Source organism: Salvelinus sp. IW2-2015, linkage group LG10, assembly GCF_002910315.2.
Source record: "Salvelinus sp. IW2-2015 linkage group LG10, ASM291031v2, whole genome shotgun sequence".
In the NCBI taxonomy this organism is placed as follows: Eukaryota; Metazoa; Chordata; class Actinopteri; order Salmoniformes; family Salmonidae; genus Salvelinus; species Salvelinus sp. IW2-2015.
The window spans coordinates 20,685,255-20,711,532 of record NC_036850.1 but is presented as its reverse complement, the minus strand read 5'-3'; the positions used below and the strand labels follow the sequence as shown (position 1 = coordinate 20,711,532).

The following is a 26,278-nucleotide window of genomic DNA, read 5'->3' as shown; positions in this document are numbered from 1 at the left end:
ATATTTTACAATGATGGCCTACACTGGCCAAACCCTCCCCGGTTGTGATACAGCCCAGGATCAAACCAGGTTCTGTAGTGACGCCTCTAGCACTGATTAGCAGTGCCTTAGACCGCTGCACCACTTGGCATGACAATGAGCAATGGAGTTGMAAAGAGCACAAACAAATCTTGGACCAGGCTAGTTGCTCTTACTGCTCACCTTGTCCAGTATGAATCTATTGAGGTAGGGCATGTAGCCCTGGTTGGACACAGGGCCCTCATCGTCATCCTTAAAGTGCTGCTCCAGGGCCACTGGGTCATGGGGTATCTTCATCACAGTGCACAGGTTATGAGAGAGCACCTGTAGAGCCACAGTCAGATCATGCAGTCAGGAAAACCATTGCCGTCATAGTAATATCATTCACCAGGTACTTCCCCCCAATGCTCAGAAGCATTTTATACAGGCTATGCACAATGAGCCTGGGGGAGAGGTTACTGTCATACTGTTGGTATTCACTGGGCATAGTAGAGATGTTACAGTATTATTGGGGTGTTCAATGGATATCAAAAAGATTCCTCATACAAGTGGGCATCATGCTCCCATTAACACAATTATATGGTTATTTTTCAAAAGGACCTCTGTTTAGTCTAAGATCACATTGACATGCATGACTAAGCATGTGTTGCTGTCAGTTCAAGCATCACTTCTGTTCCTTCCTGGAAACATTTACAAAAAGTGTGTTGAAAAGGTCCCTGTTGAGATGTAGAGTGAAGTAAATATATCAAAATAAATCTTATATTTATAAACAAGCCACTCATGAACATCTATAATCTAGACAAACGGAACAGACTGGACTGTCTGAAAAATAATATTAACAAAGGATGGTTGACAACATTTCCGGGCAAGTTCACTATGCAGTGTTGTGATAGCTCAGGTGGAATTTAGGTGCTGAATGAAAGGTGAAGACATATTTTCCAGACATCGAAAATACTTATTTTCTGGATGTCGAAAGTATGTATATACGTCTATGATTGGTTCAGATTTGGTCCGGTCCGGTCCAAAAATCAACGTCCTTGGAAGTTGAAATCAAGACCGGTCTGGACTGCACCCCAAAAAAACACCAACAAAATACAGTCAATCCAGACAGCACCAAAAAACGGACCAAAAAAAGAAATCCAAAAGACGTTGAGGTCGGTAAATGCTGAGTGTTGTGTCTTCATCAGAGCCTGGCTGGTACACAGACCACCACAGACCCAGACAGGAAAACAATACCTACCCTTCCAAAGCAGTGCCCCTTGCCTTTTAAAATCTCAACACTCTTACATTAGATTCTGTCCAAATTACTAAATATCGTGTGTAAAGCAAGATTATCATCAAGGCATGCATGTCCCACATTCATGGGTATCTGTCAATCAACAATGGTTATTTCCATAGAACCATTGTTATTCCTGTTTTTATGCGAAAAAGTTACACACGAGTAAGAGAAAATACTGATATAAGCAGAAACTGAGTAGCCTGTGAGCTGAGGGACAGCAGAAATGTCTTTACTTTGCTGTCGATTTTGCCGACTGAATTATCACTTGGCAGCTGACACAAAATTCACTTATGTGAGGGAAGCGAAGCAGCACATAATAGTATAGTGTACACTTAATTCAAAATAAGATCTCAGATACATTGTCAAATCTTTTTTTATCCTACTGATCAGAACTTTTTGTTTGTGTCTGATATTCGGATGGGCAATATGAGATTTTTTTTTTTTTTTTAACTTCATTATGGAATAATACTGTAGGCCTACTAGCTACGATTTAAAGTTTACCTTAAGCTGTGATTTGGACACTTTCCCACTTTGATCCACGTCCAAGGCTGTGAATGCGTGCCATATTGACTTCAGAAGTTCATCCCGTAGTAGTCCCATGTTCGTAGCCCCTGGTGCGCTCGATGTCAAAGTAAAACTGCAATTTTTTCAGACACTGATATATACAGTCACGTGATCGAGTGTCGCAGCAGGAAAATGAGACTGCATCACCCGCTATCTGGTGTATGGTAGATAGCCAGATAGCGCATAGTTGTCAAACGCGTTGCGCTTTCATTAGTATTCAATTGTGAAGAGTAAACGGTTAATAGACCACAAACAGCTTCATAAAAACATGTCCCAACAATAAACAAACCTATGTTGCATAGTGGTACAGACGATCAACTTTACAATAAACTACATTATAAAAGTTTGTATAACCTGAAAGACCACCATCTCTCATTTACCTGTTTTCATTAGATAACTAGTCCATCACACGGACTATCCATGTGTAGTCCCAGTTTTTTGTTATTTTAGAGCAACATTCATCAACAAACATTTGACAGTTCCAAGGTATCCATATTAATCGGGAGTGAATCTATTGAACTTGGAACAAGTAACATGAAACCAATAGCTGTCAAAATTATCTACATGCATAATATACATCATAGTAAAACATGAGAAAATGTAAATGAGTCAATAATGCTACAGTTCTGATGAGTTTGAACAGAAGAAAATACTGACTTTACTAAAACAATTGATCAGCGGCTCCGTGCATCACATATAAAATAAATGACACCGGGGCTTGACAGAATGATCTACTTTGACCAACTGCATCACACACACAATTGGATGACCCATCATGAAAAATGTACATTAGTAAAACATCTTAAACAGTGTACACAACTCAATACAAAATGAACTTCAGATAGGAAATGTATTGCAGATGCAACACATTGAAATTCCATGTTTTACAGAAGAGACTGATTACTGATATTCTAAACATCTGAATGGAACTAACAAATTCACTGAACTCCACTAAAGTTCAAGACAAACCAACATATATAGCAGCAGTATGCATTTTTACATTTAGCAGACGCTCTTAACCAGAGCGACTTACAGTAAGTAGTGAGRGCATACATTTTCATACTTTATCGTACTGGTCACCCGTGGGAATCGAACCCACAACCCTGGCATTGCAAGCGCCATGCACTACCAAATGAGCCAAACAGTTTGCATAAGGCAAGTTCAAAGTGCTCATTGAATCATTCCTAGTCAATGATCCAGTTCCACTACCTGAAATCAGGTATAATAGACTGTAAAGTGCAAATTTGTATCACACCATCCCAAACCCTCACACTGGCAACAGAATGTTCTAGCATGCTCCCACATTCCATTACAAACAAAAATCAGCTATGTTATTTAATACCAATTGACAGAACATGCCATGCTTGGGAAGATAACAACCCTTTCACTCTTTAGAATCAAATAAATTTGGTCCATTGTTTTACTAACCCTTTCCAAGTACCAAACAGTAAGAACTATAATAGTCGGTTTGTACACTCTGAAGCCCATCTCTCCATGTCTGCCTAGGGAGGCCTTCCCAGTTCACTGTCGAGTGCAACCAGGGTTGTTTTCATTTGCGCACAAGGTAGCAAGAAATTTTGTAACAGAAAACAAGCATTTCTAATTGGACAATTTCATGTAGTCCCTCTGTTTTGGCCTGGTTTTTCCCCCCATGTCGTGCCTAGTGAATATGACCCAGTCTGATACCCATTTGGGTTGGCAGTTGGCCCGCTCAGTAGATGGTCAGGCTGACTGAGCGGTTCATCTTCTTGCCGATGAGCCTGGAGCTCCTGCTGGACCGAAGGGTGGAGCGTGTCAGGACCCTATCAGAGATCAGAACCTTCTCCTCTGCAGCTACTTTGGCCTGCTGGGCCTTTTTCAGCTCCCTGCACGAGGACAAGCACATTGGCTTCTCTAACATTCATAAATACCAAGAAAATAGTAATTACATCTGAAATGGATTCCTGAATCATTAAAGAATAGGTAGCATAATGTAATTTTTCACAAAATGAACACTATGTTGTAGTATTCTCCCTAACATTCATACTTACAATATGATAAGTGAAAAAGGAATGAAAGCCTTGAGCCATGACATATGAAGAGMGTACGTACTTCTGCAGTAGCGCATTTTTGAACTTCTCTGCGTTGAGTTCCACACGGAGCTGGTCAGCGCTCATGCGGGAGGCAGTGAGGAGGACGGGGTGCTTGGTGAGGGAAGAGGCAGACGGCCTACTGGCAGGGTCAGGGTGGATCATTAACTGCAGCACACAGAATTCATTAATACCACTAATTAAACATTATTACTACTGCCTGTCCTGCACACAAACCACCATTACATAATGAAGCACCGCATCCAACATGGCACCATAAACCCTTTATAGTGCACTACTTTTGACCAGGTCCCATAGGGCTCAGGTCAAATATGCGCACTATGTAGGGAAAGTGTACCATTTGGAAAGCACACCTGGTCATTTCTAGTCATACCTTCAGTAAACTTGGGAATTCCTGTGAAAGCACTTGAGGTATCGCAGGTAGTTTTCCTTGTCTGATGTCATGCCACTTGTCACCATTAGTTGGGAGTGGTTCAGCTCCTGAGGCACTGACCACAGTCAGTGCTAGGGCAAAAATATCTGCCCTGGTGAGGTTTCTGTAGTCCTGAAAAACACATTGGTCCAATACATGATTTTGGATCATTTAACAAATGAGGTGGGTTGGGGGGAGGAGTTATCCAATTACCTCTTGTAAGACTTCATTGACCAGGTACCTGCTGTCCCCTTCTTCAACTTGAGGATTGTCCATTCTGGTCACATGGCCAAGATCACCTGGGGGAAAAATACAAAAACAGAATCCAGCTGCCTGGTCAACAAGTACACTCAATTATGAGCTTGTTCCATTTGCATGATATATATATATATTTTTTTAAATAGTACCTATTTTGTAAACAACATTTCTATTTGGTCCTTCCTCATCGTCAAATTCATCGACACACACCACAGTCTTCCGGGATAAGAAGATGTTGCCTGAGAAAAGTAAAGCACGGCAAGCGTTAAATCATAAATATTCTAAATGATTTCAATGGCGTAGCTGTATCCAAAACTCTGCAGCTACTTACTTGGCTTGATGTCCATGTGAACCAAAGAGGTGGAGTGAATGTACTTCAGTCCACGGGCCACCTGAAGGAGAAGGTCCTTGAGGTCCAGCTCAGAGAAGAAGCGCATGGTTCTGTAGTTCTCTGTGACCACGTCTGCCAGTGTGCCGCCGTTACAGTACTCATTCTGTATGAGCATGTGGTCGTCCTCTGACCAYGCAGAGTAGTACCTCACCACATGGGGGTGRTGTCCCAAGACCGCGTGGGCYTACACCTCCCGGAGTGCATTCTGTCTGKGGAAAACAGAACACAAMATTAGKACAAAAATGGCATYGCATTAAGMTCAARYAGTCYTTTAAATTMACACTTGGATTGTCAGCTTRTCAAAATCCATGGGATTCTCTTACTCGTCTACAGATCCAGCGAGGGGCTTCTTTGAGCGTTTGATGGCATAGATGCAGCCATCGAGTCTTTTCACACATTTGAAGACAGYGCCAAACTCCCCAGATCCTATCTTCTCCAGCTCATGAAACTCTGTGGCATATCTTGATATCATGTTGCTATCCAGAAGAGTCATTCTCTGCAAGAAAAGGACAGAGTTGCTTAGACACTTATCTAAAGTACAATTTCAGTTTGTGTGTGTGTGGGGGGTGGTGGGGTAATAAAAGTATAATTGTGATTACAAAAATATACCTTTGATAGTGGAATGATGTCCTCTTCACACTCTGCATCACTGGCTTCCATGTCCTCTCCACATGAGCTTTAGAGATAAAGGAAAGTATACAAAATGTGTTATATATCATTCCAACCACTGGAGGGCAGACAATCCCTACAAGTGTACATTGTGAGTGTAACCATGTGGCTTTGGGTTGCTGCCAACAAGCATGCAATAGTCAACAGATTAATTGCACACTAGATCTAGAAGCATGTCTGAATCTATTGTCAACTAAGAATAGGCCATGCTCCATTTACACCGACAGAAATACGAATCTCCCCATTCTAAGATGCTTCTTTTTTTTGTATAACAGTACAAAGTTGAGTTGTGGCACGGTAGTAAAATGTGATCTACTTTACAACACTAACTGCAATTACTTTGAGTTTTATAAAATGGTTCTGACAAACAAGAGTTCCACAACTACCTTAGGATAGGGGAGAGTATAAAGAGGAAATGGAGTTTGTTTTAGGTCAGTAGAAACTGAAGTCCCAGTCCCACAAAATCCCAATGTAACACCGGGTAAATAATGACATCAGTACAATGTGCTTCTCTTACTCATTCCTGTGTGATCTCTTTCTGTTGTTCCTTTGTAACATTGCTGTCTGGATCAGTAATGAGTCAGGGGTGAATGGATTGATGTTGATCATTGGTGCCTGTCTACTCCTGCTGTCTGTGTGTGGTCTTCCTGTTGAGTCCCCATTCATGTAGACACCTACTCCTACCCGGSAGACTGTGGATCCTGTGGTCACCGCCCTGGCTCTGGACAACAAACTCTGAAAGAGAAAACAAAACATTGCATTAGATAAGAATAACGTGTATGGTTGATCAATGATTCAGGGAAAACTATGCCATTGCCTGTAACAAATGGTAAAATAATCAAACTATTCTTCAGTCTTCTCAAGTTCAAACATGTTGGAAGACCGAAATAGTCATCTTGCACAGTGGCTGGTTATCTCTGGCTGAAAACTTTAAGTTAATTTGATCTTACATTGTGGATCTGATATAATAATTTGAGAACAATAACTTGTTACTGTAGTTAACCCACCTTAGGTGTGTGGGGGACATCAAATAGTCGGAGTTTTCTGAAGGTTTTATGGGGCGGTGTGTCGGGACAATCGGGAATGGGAGAGCTTCCATCCTCCTGATTGTCGGAAAACTCCAGGGACGAGCTGTTGTAGAAGGGCCGGGAACCTTTTCTCGGAGAAGGGGACCCCCTCATCAAGTCAGTCCCTGGTGATTTTAGGGGGAAAAGACATCCAAATCCATCACCCCAATGTTCAACGCGATCCTCCGCGGTAGATGTCTTCATGGTGCCGTTACAGACGTATTGATTTAAATTTGAGTTGTGTCTCAGCGATTGCACTGGGGAGTCCATTTCGGCAAMACTCGACTCGGCTCCAATGCTGTTGTTGCCATCGTCCTCTCCGTCACTCTGGTTGAAGTCCAGTCTTTGTCGAATAGGTCCCATCTTCCGGGACGTACCGACGAACAGTCGGCAACTGAAACTCATCACTTCCCAGAAGCAGTAACGTTGGCTATAGCGTAAAAGTGGCTAGCTAACTAAACACCGCTAGCCAAATCTTTTTCAAATTATCCCGAGTAGCTTGACATCCGTGTGCCCATGGCACTACAATCTTGAGTCCATTTGTAATCCAAAATGTAATCCAAATGGCTAAATAAATTAGCTAACGTTCGCTCACTAGCCTTGCAAATACGTTAAAGAGGTTAGCTAGCTACAGTAGCACGGTAACCCGTTAGCTTCGTTCCATGAGGAGCAGAACAGCTACTGGCAAACGAACGATATATTATGCTGAGCGCTTATTTTCTACAAAAAACTATAATTCATTTAGTACTTGTGTCTAGCTGTCAAAATACTCCAGTCTACTGTTTGTTTAACTGAAATATTGTCACAGCTTGTCCTGCTCCGCTTCCCGCGACCGTTGGCAGAATTATTCCAACCTAAATTTCTTCCACTCTTCAGCCAATGAGAACACATTCCTGAATTTTGAAACGTGGGGTTACTTCCTTCGACGCAAAGTTTTACGTCACTAAATGGATATTTGACAGACGTCACTTTGGCGCGAATTGAATCCTTGGATCTTTTTTTTTAACCTTTGAGGCTTTTAATTAATTTGTTCGCATCATTAGTCCTCATTGTACTGTACTGTAATTTTTTATTTCACCAGGTAAGCTAGTTGAGAACAAGTTCTCATTTACAACTACGACCTGGCCAAGATAAAGCAAATCAGTGCGACACAAACAACAACACAGAGTWCCACATGGAATAAACAAGCATACAGTCAATAACACAATAGAAAAAAAGTCTATATACAGTGTGTGCAAATGGCGTGAGAGGGTAGGCAATAAATAGGCCATAGTAGCGAAGTAATTACAATTTAGCAGATTAACACTGGAGTGATAGATGATGATGTGCAAGTAGAGATACTGGTGTGCAAAGAGCAGAAAAGTAAATAAAAACAATATGGGGATGAGGTAGGTAGATTGTGTGGGCTATTTACAGATGGACTATGTACAGCTGCAGCGATCGGTTAGCTGCTCAGATAGCGGATGTTTAAAGTTAGTGAGGGAAATATAAGTCTCCAGCTTCAGCGATTTTAGCAGTTCATTCCAGTCACTGGCAGCAGAGAACTGGAAGGAAAGGTGGCCAAAAGGAGGTGTTGGCTTTGGGAATGCCCAGTGAGATATACCTGCTGGAGCGCGTGCTACGGGTGGGTGTTGTTATCGTGACCAGTGAGCTGAGGCGGAGCTTTACCTAGCAAAGACTTATAGATGATCTGGAGCCAGTGGGTCTGGCGACAAATATGTAGCGGGGGCCAGCCGACTAGAGCATACAGGTCGTAGTGGTGGGTGGTATAAGGGGCTTTGGTAACAAAACGCATGGCACTGTGATAGACTGCATCCAATTTTCTGAGTAGAGTATTGGAAGCTATTTTGTAGATGACATCGCCGAGGTCGAGGATAGGTAGGATAGTCAGTTTTACTAGGGTAAGTTTGGCGGCGTGAGGGAAGGAGGCTTTGTTGCGAAATAGAAAGACGATTCTAGATTTGATTTTGGATTGGAGATGCTTAATGTGAGTCTGGAAGGAGAGTATACAGTCTAGCCAGACACCTAGGTATTTGTAGTTGTCCACATATTCTAGGTCAGAACCGTCCAGAGTAGTGATGCTAGTCGGCAGGCGGGTGCGGGCAGCGAACGGTTGAAAAGCATGCATTTGGTTTTACTAGCGTTTAAGAGCAGTTGGAGATCACGGGAGGAGTGTTGTATGGCATTGAAGCTCGTTTGGAGGTTAGTTGTCCAAGGAACAACTAACCTCCAAAGTGTCCAAAGAAAGGCCAGATGTATACAAAATGTTGTCGTCTGCGTAGAGGTGGATCAGGGAATCACCCGCAGCAAGAGCGACATCGTTGATATATACAGAGAAAAGAGTCGGCCCGAGAATTGAACCCTGTGGTTCCCCCATAGAGACTGCCAGAGGTCCGGACAACAGGCCCTCCGATTTGACACACTTAACTTTGTCTGCGAAGTAGTTGGTGAACAAGGCGAGGCAGACATTTGAGATACCAAGGCTATTGAGTCTGCTGATAAAAATACAGTGATTGACAGAGTCGAATGCCTTGGCCAGGTCAATGAAGATGGCTGCACAGTACTATCTTTTATCGATGGCGGTTATGATATCATTTAGTACCTTGAGCGTGGCTGAGGTGCACCGATGACCAGCTCAGAAACCAGATGGCACAGCGGAGAAGGTACGGTGGGATTCGAAATGGTTAGTGATCTGTTTATTAACTTGGCTTTCGAAGACTTTAGAAAGGCAGGGAAGGATGGATATAGGTCTATAACAGTTTGGGTCTAGAGTGTCACCCCCTTTGAAGAGGGAGATGACCGCGGCAGCTTTCCAATCTTTGGGGATCTCGGACGATACGAAAGAGAGGTTGAACAGACTGGTAATAGGAGTTGCAACAATGGCGGTGGATCATTTTAGAAAGAGAGGGTCCAGATTGTCTAGCCCAGCTGATTTGTATGCGGTCCAGGTTTTGCAGCACTTTCAGAACATCTGCTATCTGGATTTCGTTGAAGGAGAAGCTGGGGAGGCTCTGGGGGTGCGGAGTAGCTGTGGGGGGTGCGGAGCTGTTGGCCGGGGTTGGGGTAGCCAGGAGGAAAGCATGGCCAGCCGTACAGAAATGCTATATGAAATGTTCAATTATCGTAGATTTATCGTGGTGACCGTGTTACCTAGCCTCAGTGCAATGGGCAGCTGGGAGGAGGTGCTCTTATTCTCCAAGGACTTTACAGTGTCCCACAACTTTTTGGAGTTAGCTACAGGTTGCAAATTTCTGTTTGAAAAAGCTAGCCTTTGCTTTCCTGACTGACTGCGTCTATTAGTTCCTGACTTCCCTGAACAGTTGCATATCGCAGGGACTTCATTGTATTGCAGTCCGCACAGGATGTTTTTGTGCTGGTCAAGAGCAGTCAGGTCTGGAGTGAACCAGGCTATATCTGTTCTTAGTTCTACATTTTTTGAAAGGGGCATGCTTATTTAAGATGGTGAGGAAATTACTTTAAAAAAACGACCAGACATTCTCGACTGACGGGATGAGGTCAATATCCTTCCTAGATACCTGAGCCAGGTTGATTAGAAAGGCCTGCTTGCAGGTGTTTTAGGGAGCGTTTGACAGTTATGAGGGGTGGTCGTTTGACCGCGGACCCATAGCGGATGCAGGCAATGAGGCAGTGATCGCTGAGATCCTGATTGAAAACAGCAGAGGTGTATTTGTAGGGCAAGTTGGTCAGGATAATATCTATGAGGGTGCCCATGTTTATGGATTTAGGGTTGTACCTGGTGGGTTCCTTGATCATTGTGTGAGATTGAGGGAATTTTAGCTTAATTCATTGCACTTGATCATATCAAATCAAAGTTTAGTCACGTGCGCTGAATACAAACAGGTGTAGACCTTACAGTGAAATGCTTACTTACAGGCTCTAACCAATAGTGCAAAAAAGCTATTAGGTGAACAATAGGTAGGTAAAGAAAGAAAMAAAACAGTAAAAAGACAGGCTATATACAGTAGCGAGGCTACATACAGACACCGGTTAGTCAGGCTGATTGAGGTAGTGTGTACATGTAGATATGGTTAAAGTGACTATGCATATATGATGAACAGAGAGTAGCAGTAGCGTAAAAGAGGGGTTGGTGGGTGGTCGGACACAATAKAGATAGCCCGGTTAGCCAATGTGCGGGAGCACTGGTTGGTCGGCCCAATTGAGGTAGTATGTACATGAATGTATAGTTAAAGTGACTATGCATATATGATAAACAGAGAGTAGCAGCAGCGTAAAAAGAGGGTTTGGGGGGGGGGCGAGAGAACAGTCTATGACTGGGGTGGCTGGGGTCTTCCACTGACACCGCCTGGTGTAGAGGTCCTGGATGGCATGCAGCTTAGCTCCAGTGATGTCCTGGGCCGTATGCCGAGCAATTGCCGTACGCCGAGCAAGAGGCCAAGCAATTGCCGTACCAGGCAGTGATGCAATTTCTATGTTGATAGAAATGTTATCTTGCCYGTGCAGCGTATATCTCGCTAGCTGAATATACATGTCGTCATTCAGCCACGATTCCGTGAGACATAGGATATTACAGTTTTTGATGTCCCGTTGGTAGGATATTCGTGATCGTACCTCATCTAATTTATTGTCCAATGATTCCACGTTGGCGAGTAGTATTGACGGTAACGGCAGCTTTCCCAGTCGCCTTCTCCGGGTCCTGACCAGGCATCCGGCTCTTTGTCCTCTGTACCTGCGTCGCTTCCTCTTGCAAATAACGGAGATGTCGGTCCTGTGGGGTGTTTGGAGAATGTCTTGTGCGTCGTKTTTGTTGTAGAAAAAATCTTTGTCTAATCCGAGGTGAGTGATCGCGGTCCTGATATCCAGAAGCTCTTTTTTGCTGTAAGATACAGTTGCAGAAACATGATGTACAAAATAAGTTACAAATAACTTTAAAAAAAACACATAATAGCATAATTGGTTGGGCACCCGTAAAACTGCTGCCATTTCTTCCGGCGCCATTTTATAACCTCAGCTAATCTTATAGCATTCACAATAGACATTGATCATTTCTGAAATTGCTTCTTGGTATATCATTCAATTATTTACACAAAAAGCCAATATGCCCAAAAATCTTAAATTGATAAGAATTGTCTAACTGCTCATATAGTAGTATGAGTTGACGTAAAGATGTGGTAGACATTTTAAGCACTTGCTATAAACAAATACCATACTGGGTCTTACACATACAAATAAATTCAATACAATACTTAACAATATCCTGTTTCAATAGTAATCAAGTAGATTTCAGATGATAAATCTACAACATTATCACAAAAACAATTAGTGCAAATATATAGAATTGTACTGCTTTATTTAACAACCAATGTGTATCCATTATTTGTACATATTCAAAGTTAAAATATATGCTGGATTCAAAACATTGGCTATTTACTGTATATACACAGAATACAATATTCACACATGGAAAAATGGTACCAAAAGTCCAAAAACACATTACATTTCTTAATCTCATTCATGCAGCAACACACATCTTACTCGAGAAAGTAATGGATGTTTCAGCATTACAGACTCTTTGTGCAGCCATATCAAAATGTCTATTTACAAATCTTAATAAAGAATTCCATGTTTGATTTAAGAACAATACCCTTAAGTCAGAAAACTGTAGAATTTGTATAGAACAGTTGTTCTCATCAAATATTTCAATAGAAGTCATAGTACTGAAAGGCTTATCTTATCTAATCATCCAATCCCATCTCTCCTTGTTGTATTCTTGATGCTATCCTGATGGCTTCTTCGAGTGAAGGTTGTTCACTGAGCTAAGAAACAGAAAGGTTGAAATCACACACTGAGAAAACAATATTATTTACGCAAGATTGATGGTCTGATCAGGTGTAAGTAACATAATACAACATCTCGTCATTAGTGTGAGAGGAAAATACTTTTATTGTATCAAATGTTTTTTTTATGCAACAGAATAGAGGGTTCTTATAACTATTGTCTGTGTGAACTGAAAGTGGGCCTCTGGGAGATAACACTGACAGGATATTTACAATGTCTTTTGGGTGATAAAACCTGAAGAGACCACAATCTGGAGCATGAGTTAATGTTTCTGTTCTATATGGAACCAGGGAGAGATGACCCCAGGGCAAGATCTTGGTCTCTACACAAAGATAACTGTTTTTACAGCAGATACTGTCTGCTGTGAATTCTAAGTATCTTTCATACAAATCTTTACCTTGTGACCCATTCCATACATCTGTTGTTCGTCATGTAGACTGAAAGGGGTGTGTCTTGGCTATAAAATACCTTTGTACTTTTGTCTCGGGGCTCTCAACGAATTCGTCAACCAGCCATCATTATTGTAGAGCACTCAATCGATTCACATATATATATATATATATATATGTGTGTGTTGTATTGACCTGCTCCCTTATAAGTGAATAAAGATTTAGTTTAAGTATAACTCTGACTTGTGTGATAAGTTTGTCTCTCCTCATTTGATAGTAAAGAAATTAACCACATGAGACACTCTAGTTAAAAAATTAAGGCTCCTCCCATTGCAGTAAACAGTAGCTCATGTAGGCGTCAAAGGGAAGCAAACCTACATAGCAGACTGACTGGATGGAGTCTACAGGGATGAGTCAAGGCTAACCTTATTTACTTAAAACACCTTGTATTAACATCACAATGGAAGGACTGATGTGATCGTTGAAAACAAATAAATACCAACACACTGAATGTTTTTGTTTCTATTTAGCAATGGATTTGTCAGGAATAGACAGGAGAGGTGCAGAGTTCCTAAAACACGTGTACCTCAAGACTGAATATGACCCTTAATGATGGTCAATACAAAAATAGGCCTAATCTCAGATTCACACTGCTGTAGGCCAGCTCAGTGACTACAATATAATGCACTGTACTTCTTTGTAAGGCTGTGAGTTAGGCTAACAAACAGCTGTTTGTTAAAGCTACTGCAGTGTCATTTGAACGTGTTATGCTTCTCAGCATCCAATGGGAATATATTGTGTGGCCTGCTTGTCTCTATATGTTGCAATATTTGGTGTTTTGTGTCAGAGGGAGTCCCCTACCTGGACAGCGATCTGTGTGCCGTTTGAGGTGGCTAACAGAGTGACAGGGTGAACCCCCTCCTCTGTCTGCATGCCCTGAAAGGAGGCCAAATCAATGGCCACCTGGGGTAAAGAGGTTCAGATGTAATTAAGACCAAAGTCAAAAACGCATCACAAGTGACAATGATTAGTATGTCTGAAAGGGGGTTTTGCCCATTAAGTGGAAATGAACAGTTCTATTGGTGTTTGCTGTGGGTGCGTTGATAGAAATAGAATCACTAGTCATCATTCTAGTTCTGTCACTGTTAAGGTATCGAACAGAACTAAACACAGGGACACATTTGGGATTCAGATCATGGTGGTAAAAGTTTTAGTAAAACTCACCTGCTCTTCTGTACCATCTACTGCTACCATGGTGACTGAATGTGTTCCATCTGCATTAAGCATTCCATGGGAAGGAAACCGTGAAGGTGGTGCATCACACTGGTTACCATGGTAATTGTGTTCCCCACGCCTGCATGTAGCCTGGGAGATACTGACCTGGGAATGAAAAGCATGTAACATTTTATCATACACTATATACTTACCATTTGCCCTCTATGAAATATTGTACAGCTAACAAAGCGGTCTTCTGTGGGATGCATTGGAGTCAACATGGGCCAGTATCCTTGTGGAAGCTTTCGACACCTTGTACAGTCCAAGGGGGGGGGGGGGGGGGGGTTGAAACCATATTAGGAAGGTGTTCTTAATGTTGTGTACACTTAATGTTAAATTTGTATGTGACAACTATTAAGATGCATACTTCAGTTTTTTCCAAAACTCACTTCACTCCGCGGCATAAGAGGAGGCTTGCAGTAACTGGCACATGCGCAGACGCAATACAATGCTGGAACGCTGATTGAACTGTTTACATGTCCTTCTAATTGGGAAAGATTGCTCAAACCAGGTGTTTAACTTCTATGGCTGCAGGGGCAGTATTGAGTAGCTTGGATGAAGGTGCCCGAAGGTGCCCTAGTAAAACTGCCTGCTCCTCAGTCCCAGTTGCTAAATATATGCATATTATTATTAGTATGGATTAGAAAACACAATGAAGTTCTAAAAAACTGTTTGAATGATGTCTGTGAGTATAACAGAACTCATATGCAGGCAAAAACACTGAGAAAAATCCAAACATGAAGTGGAAATCTGAGGTTGGTCCGATTTTCAACCAAGCCTCTATTGAATACCACAGTGGGATATGATGAGGTTTGCACTTCCTACGGCTTCCACTAGATGTCAACAGTCTTGAGAGAACCTTGTCTGATGCTCTCTGTGAAGTGGGGCCGAAGAAGACAGGAATTAGTCAGGTCGTATCATGACCTGACCATGCTCTGACATGAGAGGGAGCTCTGTTCCTCGCACATCTGAAGTCAATGTAATTCTCGGTTGGAACGTTACTGAAGATTTATGTAAAAAACATTCTAAAAGATTGATCAATACATCGTTTGACATGTTTCTACTGACCTGTTATGGAACTTTTTGACATTTCGTCTGCTTTTAGTGAACGCGCTTCCTGACTTCTGACTGATTTCCTAACAAAAACGCTATTTGGACATAAATGAATGACATTACTGAACAAAACAAACATTTCTTGTGGAAGTGGAGTGCATTCCGACGAAGATCAGCAAAGTGAAGATTTATAATGCTTTTTATGATTTGTTGACTGCACAAATTGCAGGGTAACTGTATGGCTTCCTTTTTGGTTGAACGCTGCTCTCAGATTTATGGAACATTGTGCTTTGCCGTAAAGGCTTTTTGAAATCTGACACAGCGGTTGCATTAGAAAACAAGTGTATCTTTAAATCTATGTAAAACTGTATCTTTCATCAAAGTTTATGATGAGTATTATGTTATTGACGTGGCTCTGCAATTCCTCCGGAATTTTGGAGGCATTTCTGGACATGGCGCCAATGTAAACTGAGGTTTTTGGATATAAAATATGAAGTTTATCGACACAAAAACATATGTATTGTGTAACATTAAGTTCCTATGAATTGTCATCTGATGAGAATCATCAAAGGTTAGTGATTTTTATCTCTATTTCTGCTTTTTGTGACTCCGTCTTTGGCTGGAAAAAATCTGTGTTTTTCTGTGATTTTGCAGTGACCTAACAATCGTTTGTGGTGCTTTCGCTGTAAAGTCTATTTGAAATCGGACACTTTGTGGGATTAACAACAGAATTACCTTTAAAATGGTATAAGATACATGTATGTTTAGGAATTTTAAATAATGGATTTCTGTTAGAATGTGGCGCCTGCACTTGTCACTGGCTGTTGTCATATCATCCCGTTAACGGATTGCAGCCATAAAGAAGTTAATTCGGCATATGCTTACTTCGATTATGATCATATACCGATTAAGATAAGCATAGTTAGGGGTTTACACGACTAATGCCATACTTGGCCCTCTGTCATAATCAGTTTCATATTTAATTATTAGTGTGCCATGGGTAAAGAGGTGTAACGATGTAGGGGGATAAATGGGGTTGTTGAGACATTAATTAAGTTTAGTATTTGCTAACCTGTTGGGTAGTGAAGTGTGTTCAAACACACATCCTTTAGTGGGGTGCAGGGCCGAAAACTAGGTAGAAAATAAATACAGCCTGCACCCGGATAAACTCTACCACACACCTTTATTCACAAACAACGTTTCCATCCTTTAAGCCATTTCCTGTGAATGCCATCTGATTCATTTATTATTATGAGAACTACTGTTTGGTATCAACATACGTTTTGTCTACCTGATATAAATGTCTACACAGTTATAATATTCAATCAATAAATAAATACAGTGCCTTTGTTAAGTATTCAGACACCTTGATTTTTTACCCCACTGTTACYTTACAGCCTTATTCTAAAATTGATTTTTTTTAAATCCTCAGCAATCTACACACAATTCCCCATAATGACAAAGCGAAAACGGGTTTAGAAATGTTTGCACATTTATTAAAAATAACAGAAATAGCTTATTTACATAAGTATTCAGACCCTTTGCTAGGAGACTCAAAAATGAGCTCAGGTGCATCATGTTTCTACAACTTTATTGGAGTCCAACTGTGGAAAATTAAATTGATTGGACATGATTTGGAAAGGCACACACCTGTCTATATAACGTTCCACAGTTGACAATGCACGTCAGAGCAAAAACCAAGGCATGAGGTCGAAGGAATTGTCCGTAGAACTCCGAGACAGGATTGTGTCAAGCCACAGATCTGYGGAAGGGTACCTAAACATTTCTGCAGCATTGAAGGTCCCAAAGAACACAGCGTTCTCCATCATTCTTAAATGGATTAAGTTTGGAACCACCAAGACTCTTCCTGAGCAATCGGGGGAGAAGGGCCTCGGTCAGGGAGGTGACCAATAACCCGATGGTCACTCTGACAGAGCTCTAGAGTTCCTCAGTGGAGATGGGAGAACCTTCCAGAAGGACAACCATCTCTGCAGCACTCCACCAATTAGGCCTTTATGGTAAAGTGGCCAGACGGAAGCCACTCCTCATTAAAAGGTACAAGACAGCCTGCTTGGAGTTTGCCAAAAGGCACCTAAAGGACTCTCAGACCATGAGAAAGATTCTCTGGTCTGATTAAAATCAAGATTTAATTCTTAGACCTGAATGCCATGCATCACATCTGGAGGAAACCTGGCACCATCCCTATGGTAAAGCATGGTGTTGGCAGCATCATGCTGTGGGGATGTTTTTCAGCGGCAGGGACTGGGAAACTAGTCAGGATCGAGGCAAAGGTGAACCGAGCAAAGTACAGAGATCCTTGATGAAAACATGCTCCAGGGCTGCCGAGTGGCGCACTGCATCTCAGTGCTAGAGGCATCATTACAGACCCTGGTTCGTTTCCAAGCTATATCACAACCGGCCGTGATTGGGAGTCGTATAGGGTGGCTCACAATTGGCCCAGCGCCGTCCGGGTTAGGGTTAGGCCAGGGTAGGCTGTCATTGTAAATAATAATTTGTTCTTAACTTAACTTGAGTGGCCCAGCCAAAACCCGGACTTGAACCCGCCGATCACACATCTCTGGGGAGACCTGAAAATCGCTGTGCAGCAACACCTCATCCAACCTGACAGAGCTTGAGAGGATCTGCAGAGAAGAATGAGAGAAACTCCCCAAATACAGGTGTGCCAAGCTTGTAGCATCATACTTAAGACTCGAGGCTGTAATCGCTGCCAAAGGTGCTTCAACAAAGTACTGAGTAATGGGTCTGAATACTTATGAAAACGTATATTTCAGTTGTCTAAAAACGAGTATTTGCTTTTATTGTGTGTAGATTGATGAAAATAAACTATAATCCATTTTAGATTAAGGCTGTAATGTAACAAAATGTGGAAAAATTTAAGGGGTCTGAATACTTTCTGTATTTCACCTTTATTTAACCAGGTAGGCCAGTTGAGAACAAATTCAAATTTACAACTGCGACCTGGCCAAGATAAAGATAAAAACAACAGAGTTACACATGGGATAAACAAACGTACAGTCAATAACACAAAAGAAAAATCTATGTACAGTGTGTGCAAATGAAGTAAGATTTGGGAGGTAAGGCAAAAAATAGGCCATAGTGGCGAAATAATTACAATTTAGCATTAACACTGGAGTGATACATGTGCAGATGATGATTTGCAAGTAGAGATACTGGGGTGCAAAAGAGCAAAAAAATAAATAAATGGGGATGAGGTAGTTGGGTGTGCTATTTACAGATGGGCTGTGTACAGGTACAGTGATCGATCGGTAAGCTGCTCTGACAGCTGATGCTTAAAGTTAGAGGGAGATATAAGACTCCAGCTTCAGTGATTTTTTCAATTCATTCCAGTCATTGGCAGCAGAGAACTGGAAGGAAAGGCGGCCAAAGGAGGTGTTGGCTTTGGGGATGACCAGTGAAATATACCTGCTGGAGCCCGTGCTACGGGTGGGTGTTGCTATGGTGACCAGTGAGCTGAGATACGACGGGGCTTTACCTAGCAAAGACTTATAGATGACCTGGAGCCAGTGGGTTTGGCGACAAACATGTAGTGAGGGCCAGCCAATTGTTTACAGACAGATTATTTCACTGTATCACACTTCCAGTTGGTCAGATGTTTACATACACAAAGTAGACTGTGCCTTTAAACAGCTTGGAAAATTCCAGAAAATTATATCATGGCTTTAGAAGCTTCTGATAGGCTAATTGACATCATTTGAGTCAATTGGAGGTGTACCTGTGGATGTATTTCAAAGCCTACCTTCAAACTCAGTGCCTCTTTGCTTGACATCATGGGAAAATCAAAGGAAATCAGCCAAGACCACAGATTTAAAAAATTGTAGACCTCCACAAGTTTGGTTCATCCTTGGGAGCAGTTTCCAAATGCCTGAAGGTACCACATTCGTCTGTACAAACAATAGCACGCAAGTATAAACACCATGGGACCACGCAGCCGCCATAACCACCATAACAAAGCCAGACTAAGGTTTGCAACTGCACATGGGGACAAAGATCGTACTTTTTGGAGAAATGTCTTCTGGTTCGATGAAACAAAAATAGAACTGTTTGGCCATGATGACCATTGTTATGTTTGGAGGAAAAAGGGGGAGGCTTGCAAGCCGAAGAACACCATTCTAACCGTGAATTACGGAGGTGGCAGCATCATGTTGTGGGGGTGCTTTGCTGCAGGAGGGACTGGTGCACTTCACAAAATAGATGGCATCATGAGGATATATGGAAGTAACATCTCAAGACATCAGTCAGGAAGTTAAAGCTTGGTCGCAAATGGGTCTTCCAAATGGACAATGACCCCAAGCATTCTTCCAAAGTTGTGCCAAAATGGCTTAAGGACAACAAAGTCAAAGTGTTGGAGTGGCCATCACAAAGCCCTGACCTCAATCCTATAGAGAATTTGTGGGCAGAACTGAAAAAGCCTTTGCGAGCAAGGAGGCCTACAAACCTGACTCGGTTACACCAGCTCTGTCAGGAGGAATGGGCCAAAATTCACCCAACTTATTGTGGGAAGCTTGTGGAAGGGTACCCGAAACATTTGACCCAAGTTAAACAATTTAAAGGCAATGCTACCAAATACTAATTGAGTGTATGTAAACTTCTGACCCACTGGGAATGTGATGAAATAAATAAAAGCTGAAATAAATCATTCTCTCTACTATTATTCTGACATTTCACATTCTTAAATAAAGTAGTGATCCTAACAGACCTAAGACAGGGAATTTTTACTAGGATTAAATGTCAGGAATTGTGAAAAACTGAGTTTAAATGTATTTGGCTAAGGTATGTAAACTTCTGACTTCAACTGTATATGGGGCTTTGGTGACAAAACGGATGGCACTGTGATAGCAAATTGGATGCAGTCTGAGTAGAGCGTTGGAGGCTATTTTGTAAATTACGTCGCTAAAGTCAAGGATAATTTGGATAGTCAGTTTTACGAGGGTATGTTTGACAGCATGAGTGAAGGAGGCTTTGTTGTGAAATAGGAAGCCYATTCTAGATATAATTTTGGATTTGAGATGCTTAATATGAGTCTGGAAGGAGAGTTTACAGTCTAACCAGACACCTAGGTATTTGTAGTCGTCCACATATTCTAAGTCAGAACCATCCAGAGTAGTGATGCTAGACGGGTGGAGGCAGCAATCGGTTGAAGAGTTTTACTAGCATTTAAAAGCAGTTGGAAGCCGCGGAAGGAGTGTTGTATGGCATTGAAGCTCGTTTGGAGGTTTGTTAACACAGTGTCCAAAGAATGGCCAGATGTATACAGAATGCTGTATATATACCCACACACATACATCATATATAAAAATCTCCTTTCAACTTARATGTATAGACTGCTCTAATTGATGCTCGTCCTATGGCTATAAATATGGGTGTGGTACACTTCAGGTGAAATTATTAAATGAATGTGCAGACACCATTTATTTTAAACTAACCTGTTGGGTTCCATCTGGGTGTGTTATGAGCTGCACATGCTGCTGACCAATGGCCTCAGTCATCTGTTCCGAACAGGACTCCTCCTCCTCCTCCTCAACCGGGGCAAAATTCACTGAGGGATCATCGATGGCCTCTGAATCACATGGAATAACAACAATGACATTTCTCAATAATTGTCTCGTGACTCAGTCATTACTCTGGTTGCAGTCCTGATAAGGGCATAAAAGCAGTCAGTGATTCACCGTGAGTCAACCTTTAAACACTGAGGTATACGTCAGATTTTAGAGGTAATCTACAGGTAACTGCCAAAATAAAGCAAACGCTTGAGTAAATTAGGGGTACAAAGTATATTGAAAGCAGGTTCTTCCACACAGGTGTGGTTCCTGAGTTAATTAAGCAATTCAAAAACATCCCAGCATTCTTAGGGTCATGTATAAAATTCCCAGTTACCCATTATTTTGGCTACCATGGCTAGAAGAAATCTCAGTTTATCTGAAAGAGGGATCTACAAGGAGCATCGATCAACTCAATCGAACACTTATGGGAGATTCTGGAGTGGTCCTGAGACAGCGTTTTCCACTACCTTCAACAAAACACAAAATTATGGAATTTCTCATGGAAGAAAGGTGTCACATCCCTCAAATAGAGTTCCAGACACTTGTATGCCAAGGCGCATTTAAGCGGTTCTGGCGACCCAACATCCTATTACGACACTATGTTGGCGTTTCCTTTGTTTTGGCAGTTACCTGTATGTTTATGGTTATTAGGTCACCACTAGTTACACCTTGGTACACATAGGTTGGGTTCTTTTTTTTCTCCTCCCCAAAAAACAGGTGACGAACGACAAATAAGATGAAGTCATCCATTGATGACTAATACATCTGTGTAAGGTGGTGTTGACTTCCAAGCCTGACCTGTAGGGGGTTCGTAGTAGGCCTCCTGCTCTTCCTCAATGGGCTCTGTGACGTTATGCGCTGTGCGTTTGTGCATGGCCAGGGTGGAGATCTGCTTGTAGGTCTTCCCACAGTGGTTGCAGTTGTAGGGCTTGCATGGTGTGTGGACAACGTGGTGTTTGTAAAGGCTGGAGTACTCTGTGAACCGCTTGTCACAGCCTGGGACTGTGCAAACGTAAGGCTTCTCTCCTGTAAATATATCCCCTTCATTAATCACACTGTAAAAGTCCACACTACAAAAAGGACTGAATAATGTTGTTGTGTGACTTTTAACATAAAGAGAAACAGAAGGACTATATACCTGTGTGGATCCTCACGTGGTTCTTATAGTTGGTGGCACTGGCGAAGGCTCGCCCACAGCCAGGCTCTGCACAGTAGTAAGGCCTCTCCCCTGTGTGTGTGCGAATGTGCACCTTCCTGATGTTAGAGGTAGTAAACGATCTCCCGCACCCCTCAAACGGGCACATGAATGGCTTCTCGCCTACAGTACAGAGGGGATGATGAGCTTGTTCAAGACCTCTTCAAYTTCATGGWTGAGATKATTTATAAACAGCATMATCAKATGATTTCTAATCCAAATCCGAGGYCAAAAARAAKAACTASTTGTACACTGTAGATTGCATWTGTAGGGATAAGACTAGGTATAAGTCTGACTRTGGACAAGTTTTGTACCTGTGTGGGTTCTGATGTGCTTTTGGAGGTCACCTGACGTCTTGAACGACTTTGCACAGTGCACTTCCTGGCAGCGATAAGGCTTCTCACCAGTATGTGTCCTGATGTGGCTTTTCAGGCCATACCCTTTTGAGAAAAAAACACATTWTGCTGAGTTGGAAACACGTGCTGTACGTTTAATGGATCACAGTCACACTGACCAACATTGTTCAGATAATGAGTGAGGAATTGTTCAAACTGAGGAAACTGATATCTCCTTAGCCATTTCAACAACAAGGTTACTATGACATATGCCTAGAGCACCTCAGCTTCATATCGCAAAGGTTTTATGACCTTTGCATTAGTCTGAAGGTCGTTTATTACCTGTAGCAAACTTCTTTCCACACCCCAGGTGATCACACAGATATGGCCGGTCACCTGTGTGGTACCTCTCATGTACCTGCAGAGGGCAGAAAAGAGCAAATCACACAAGATTAACAGATGTCATTTGGACCAATTGAATCTGATTCATTCTACATTCAAGATCCCAAGTCATTTTCAGGGAGTGAGTGTGCTTTACCTTCAGATGGTGTGCTGTTGTGTAGAGTTTCCCACAGCCCTCATAGTCACAGCGGAAAGATTTCTCTGTAGGCTGCTCCCTAGAACTACGACCACTCTGCCTTTGAAGCACAATCTGAAAGAAATATGTATCCAATGTACACTGGTGGTAAATATGATATGACATAGATAAACATGAGAAGTATAGTACCTGCATCTGCACACCACAATCTTGCTCAGCTCTCATCAGTACGGAGTTGACATCATCAGCTTCCACCTGAGAAAACAAAAGGAGGTAATAACCAGTGACCATTTTACCTCAAACAGATAAGGTATTTGAAAATTGCATATAATGCTGAGTCGATGAGCTGTTAAGATACAATGTCAAAAGCAAACTACCTTAGCGGTGTATTGTTCCAGCACGTTGATGGTCTCTTGGTCGAGGGTTCCATCAGCGTTCAGGTCTGACACTGTTCCATCTGCCTGGATGGCCAGGATGGTGTTGGTCTGAGGCATCTGTACTGTGTGCTGGATGTAAGCTGTGGTGCCATCCTCCAGCTGAACAGCCTGCAGGGTATTCTGGTCATAGGTATCTGTGAGGGAGTTTCAGTGAAGTTTAATACTCTATGGCAAAAAGTTGTTTTATTTTATTTACCCATCCAAATTTCTCCCGAAAAAAATGAAACACTGGGTAAAAACACATTTACAAAAGGATTACAACAATCTTAAAAATATGCAATATGCAGAAATTACTCTGCCATTTCCTAGTTGCTATTTATTTTTTATTTTTTAAGTTTGCTTAATTTCAGTTTGTGACAAAACAAGCAATGTAGAGAATCATTGTACCATCTAAATCTCTGAAATATATTTTCAATAACCAAAACTATTATATTTTCGTCTGTTTGATGCATGTGTACAAAACCGAAAGTAAAAGATGCAAAAACTAAACTTAAGATCGGGGAGCATAGAAATAGCGCACATAGAACCAATTTACCACTTATTAGACTTGCTTTCAATTAGAATGACAGATCTATGACTCGCATTTCTATGTGAATTTGGTCAGGTCGCCCAAAAGGTTACATGTCACAGCTTTAAGATTGAGACAAACCTTTTGGTGTGTGGATGTAAGCGGTTGTGCCATCTTCCAGCTGCACAGCTTGACCATCCTCAAGTCTCAGACCATCTCCTCCAATTACATCACACAAAGGGGATCCTGTCCACCTGTTGGCCTCCTCTGATAAGTAAAAATGGGGAAATATTGATAATTATATTAATTTCCCCATTACAATACAGTTTAATCTTAAAGTGGATAGTGTCATGAATAAGCAAAATATGAATGATTCATTACAACACAGCAATAATTAACATTGCTAAGAGGAAAACAGACCTGCTCTTGGCATTGATACATGTTGGACATATGCAGTAGATCCATCCTCCAGCTGAATGACCTGTCCATCCATGAACTTTCCATCTGAAATGGAGACTGCACTCTTCAATCAGACTGCTCTCATCAAATAATGGACTAAATCATGCTAATAATCAATAGAAAGAAGAAATCTGTCATGACTTGGCCAAGCAAGGTTAMCAACTCTTTCTACATGGTCAGACCGTTTGGGGGGTTACTTTATGGGGTAGTGTTCACTGTTAGTCAAGCCAATACCTTCGTGGCCACTTTCCATTACTGTATGTTTGGAGATGATTGACATTTGAGTTACCTTTAGGGTTGTGCTGTATGTAAGCTGTAGAGCCATCTGCAAGGGTCACAGCCTGTAAACTCACAGTGTCCATGTCCATTTGATCGCCATCTTTTGAACACAAATGACACAAGGGAGAAAAAAAACAGGCTCTAGATGTATAACAGCATGTGTAAGTAACTTTTTGCTTTGCTGGAAACTTGGCAGAATCCCCACCGATAAATGGAAAGGCATGGATGAACTCACCTGAAACAGTCTCTGCCAAACAGAGGGTGACCTGCTGAGTGTCTCCACCTGCATTTTGGAACTCTGCAATGCCCTGGGAGTCCCGGTTAATCTGAGCCAACAGCATTGTCGCTCTGCCAGACGAACACACACACATACGTTAAATTCACTGTGTGTGGCTGCATTGGGTGCAGTCAGTCACTTTCCATACAACTCTTGTAGTCAGATGCACAAAGATAATTTATGGATGCGACAAGACCCACTTTATTCAATTGGATAGCAGTGTCTGTTGCATTACTAGATCATATGTACACTAATAATACAAATCAAACGTCCAACTGCTTCCAGCTGACATGTTGTACAACAGTTGATAGGAGTAGCGCAGATTCAACAGTTCATGTTGTTGCCAAGTTGGATGGAACTTGATAGGGCAGTCAACAGTGCAGCTTCAGCTAGCTGTGTCAGACATCACGTTACCGTATCAACTATGAATGTGATTAGTATTTTTTTTTACCTATACCTATCTAACTATAGGTAACGAACTAAATTAGACAAACGTTAGCTAGCTAGCGTTAGCTGAGAACAGTTTTTGTTCGATTATCGTTAGCTAACCGACACTCGGTGATCATTTCACTAACGTTAGCTAAGTTAGCTAGCTAGTTCGTCATTCATGTATCTACTAGCAAACTAGTTAATGTTGAGAAAGGGCAAGTTAGTTAGCTAAATAAACAGTCAATGGGGAAATCGAGTTTATAAATTAGCCTCTTAAACGAACGGCTAACGTTAACTAGTTAGCAGTTAGTAGTGTAAAGAACGCGGACAAATAATTTGCTAGTGCTAATTAGCATGTGGGCTAGCGAATAATATATTTTTTTTTAGACAATACATGATTTAAAATATGGTTTAATGGAGTATATTTCTCATATCAAACGGCGAGCACAGATATCCCCTTCCGTCTCCCAAACTGGATATGGCTGTAGAAAGGCACACTGGGTAAAACCACATTTATACGAACCTCAAAAATTTCCAACAATCCCTTCGGTTCGACCACCATGCATCAGGGCAGGAAATGTTCTCCTGTGCGCGCACCCTGGAACATGTACAAAGATAGCACTTGCCCCGATGATTGGCAAATATTTCAGTCACGCAAGCTTCTAGTAATCTCATTGGTTCAAAGTCATTTCAATCATTGACTAGTGACCTCCCATAACCATAAATTCTTCACATTCTGCTTTTGGGGTACGTTCCATACGCCATTCTGGATCACAATTGCGACCGCTTAACTTTGCAAGTAAATTCAAGCGATTTCCAATAAAATATTTAACCTCATCTATGTTATTATACGTGATATTAGTGCTGTTCGTTCAGCACAATAAACAAATATAATCCTAAAAAACGTTTTCGAAGTTGGACACAGCCATTTTGGAACCGCAAAGCCTCATGGTAGCC

The 26,278-nt window shown here is 41.7% G+C and overlaps 3 protein-coding genes across 6 annotated transcripts in view; all 3 read right to left on the bottom strand.

The window, feature by feature from the left end:
- The window catches only part of LOC111969506 (switch-associated protein 70), a 36,639-nt gene extending 34,235 nt beyond the window's left edge, over window positions 1–2,404 (bottom strand). The window contains exons 1-2 of the mRNA XM_023995683.2: window positions 1,799–2,404; window positions 202–342 (exon numbers count right to left, since the gene is read on the bottom strand). Coding sequence (XP_023851451.1) covers window positions 202–342; window positions 1,799–1,897 — 240 coding nt within the window. The 5' untranslated portion in view covers window positions 1,898–2,404. The remainder of the gene's footprint in view (window positions 1–201; window positions 343–1,798) is intronic.
- An 87-nt stretch (window positions 2,405–2,491) lies between these two features.
- LOC111969505 (wee1-like protein kinase 1-A) lies at window positions 2,492–7,621 on the bottom strand. 3 transcript variants are annotated; one of them, XM_023995680.1, is given in 10 exon segments: window positions 2,492–3,726; window positions 3,953–4,098; window positions 4,325–4,495; window positions 4,577–4,662; window positions 4,771–4,860; window positions 4,953–5,221; window positions 5,336–5,508; window positions 5,622–5,688; window positions 6,199–6,416; window positions 6,689–7,621. In XM_023995680.1, coding segments are annotated over 10 exon segments (1,839 nt in total). In that variant the 5' UTR covers window positions 7,154–7,621; the 3' UTR covers window positions 2,492–3,572.
- A 4,439-nt stretch (window positions 7,622–12,060) lies between these two features.
- On the bottom strand, window positions 12,061–26,265 carry LOC111969504 (zinc finger protein 143-like). Of its 2 annotated transcripts, none has more exons than XM_070445467.1 (16): window positions 25,845–26,265; window positions 24,851–24,963; window positions 24,626–24,715; window positions 24,298–24,393; window positions 24,019–24,144; window positions 23,310–23,503; window positions 23,122–23,187; window positions 22,933–23,046; window positions 22,737–22,812; window positions 22,374–22,499; window positions 22,003–22,182; window positions 21,663–21,890; window positions 20,748–20,881; window positions 14,179–14,334; window positions 13,816–13,917; window positions 12,061–12,543 (listed from the first exon to the last, which is right to left on the bottom strand). In XM_070445467.1, exons 1-16 carry the CDS (start codon window positions 25,994–25,996, stop codon window positions 12,463–12,465), a joined length of 2,034 nt encoding a protein of 677 aa, XP_070301568.1. In that variant the 5' UTR covers window positions 25,997–26,265; the 3' UTR covers window positions 12,061–12,462. The 2 variants fall into 2 exon arrangements, with proteins under 2 accessions (XP_070301568.1, XP_070301569.1); XM_070445468.1 differs by having other exon boundaries at window positions 24,298–24,381.
- Window positions 26,266–26,278: the final 13 nt, after the last annotated feature.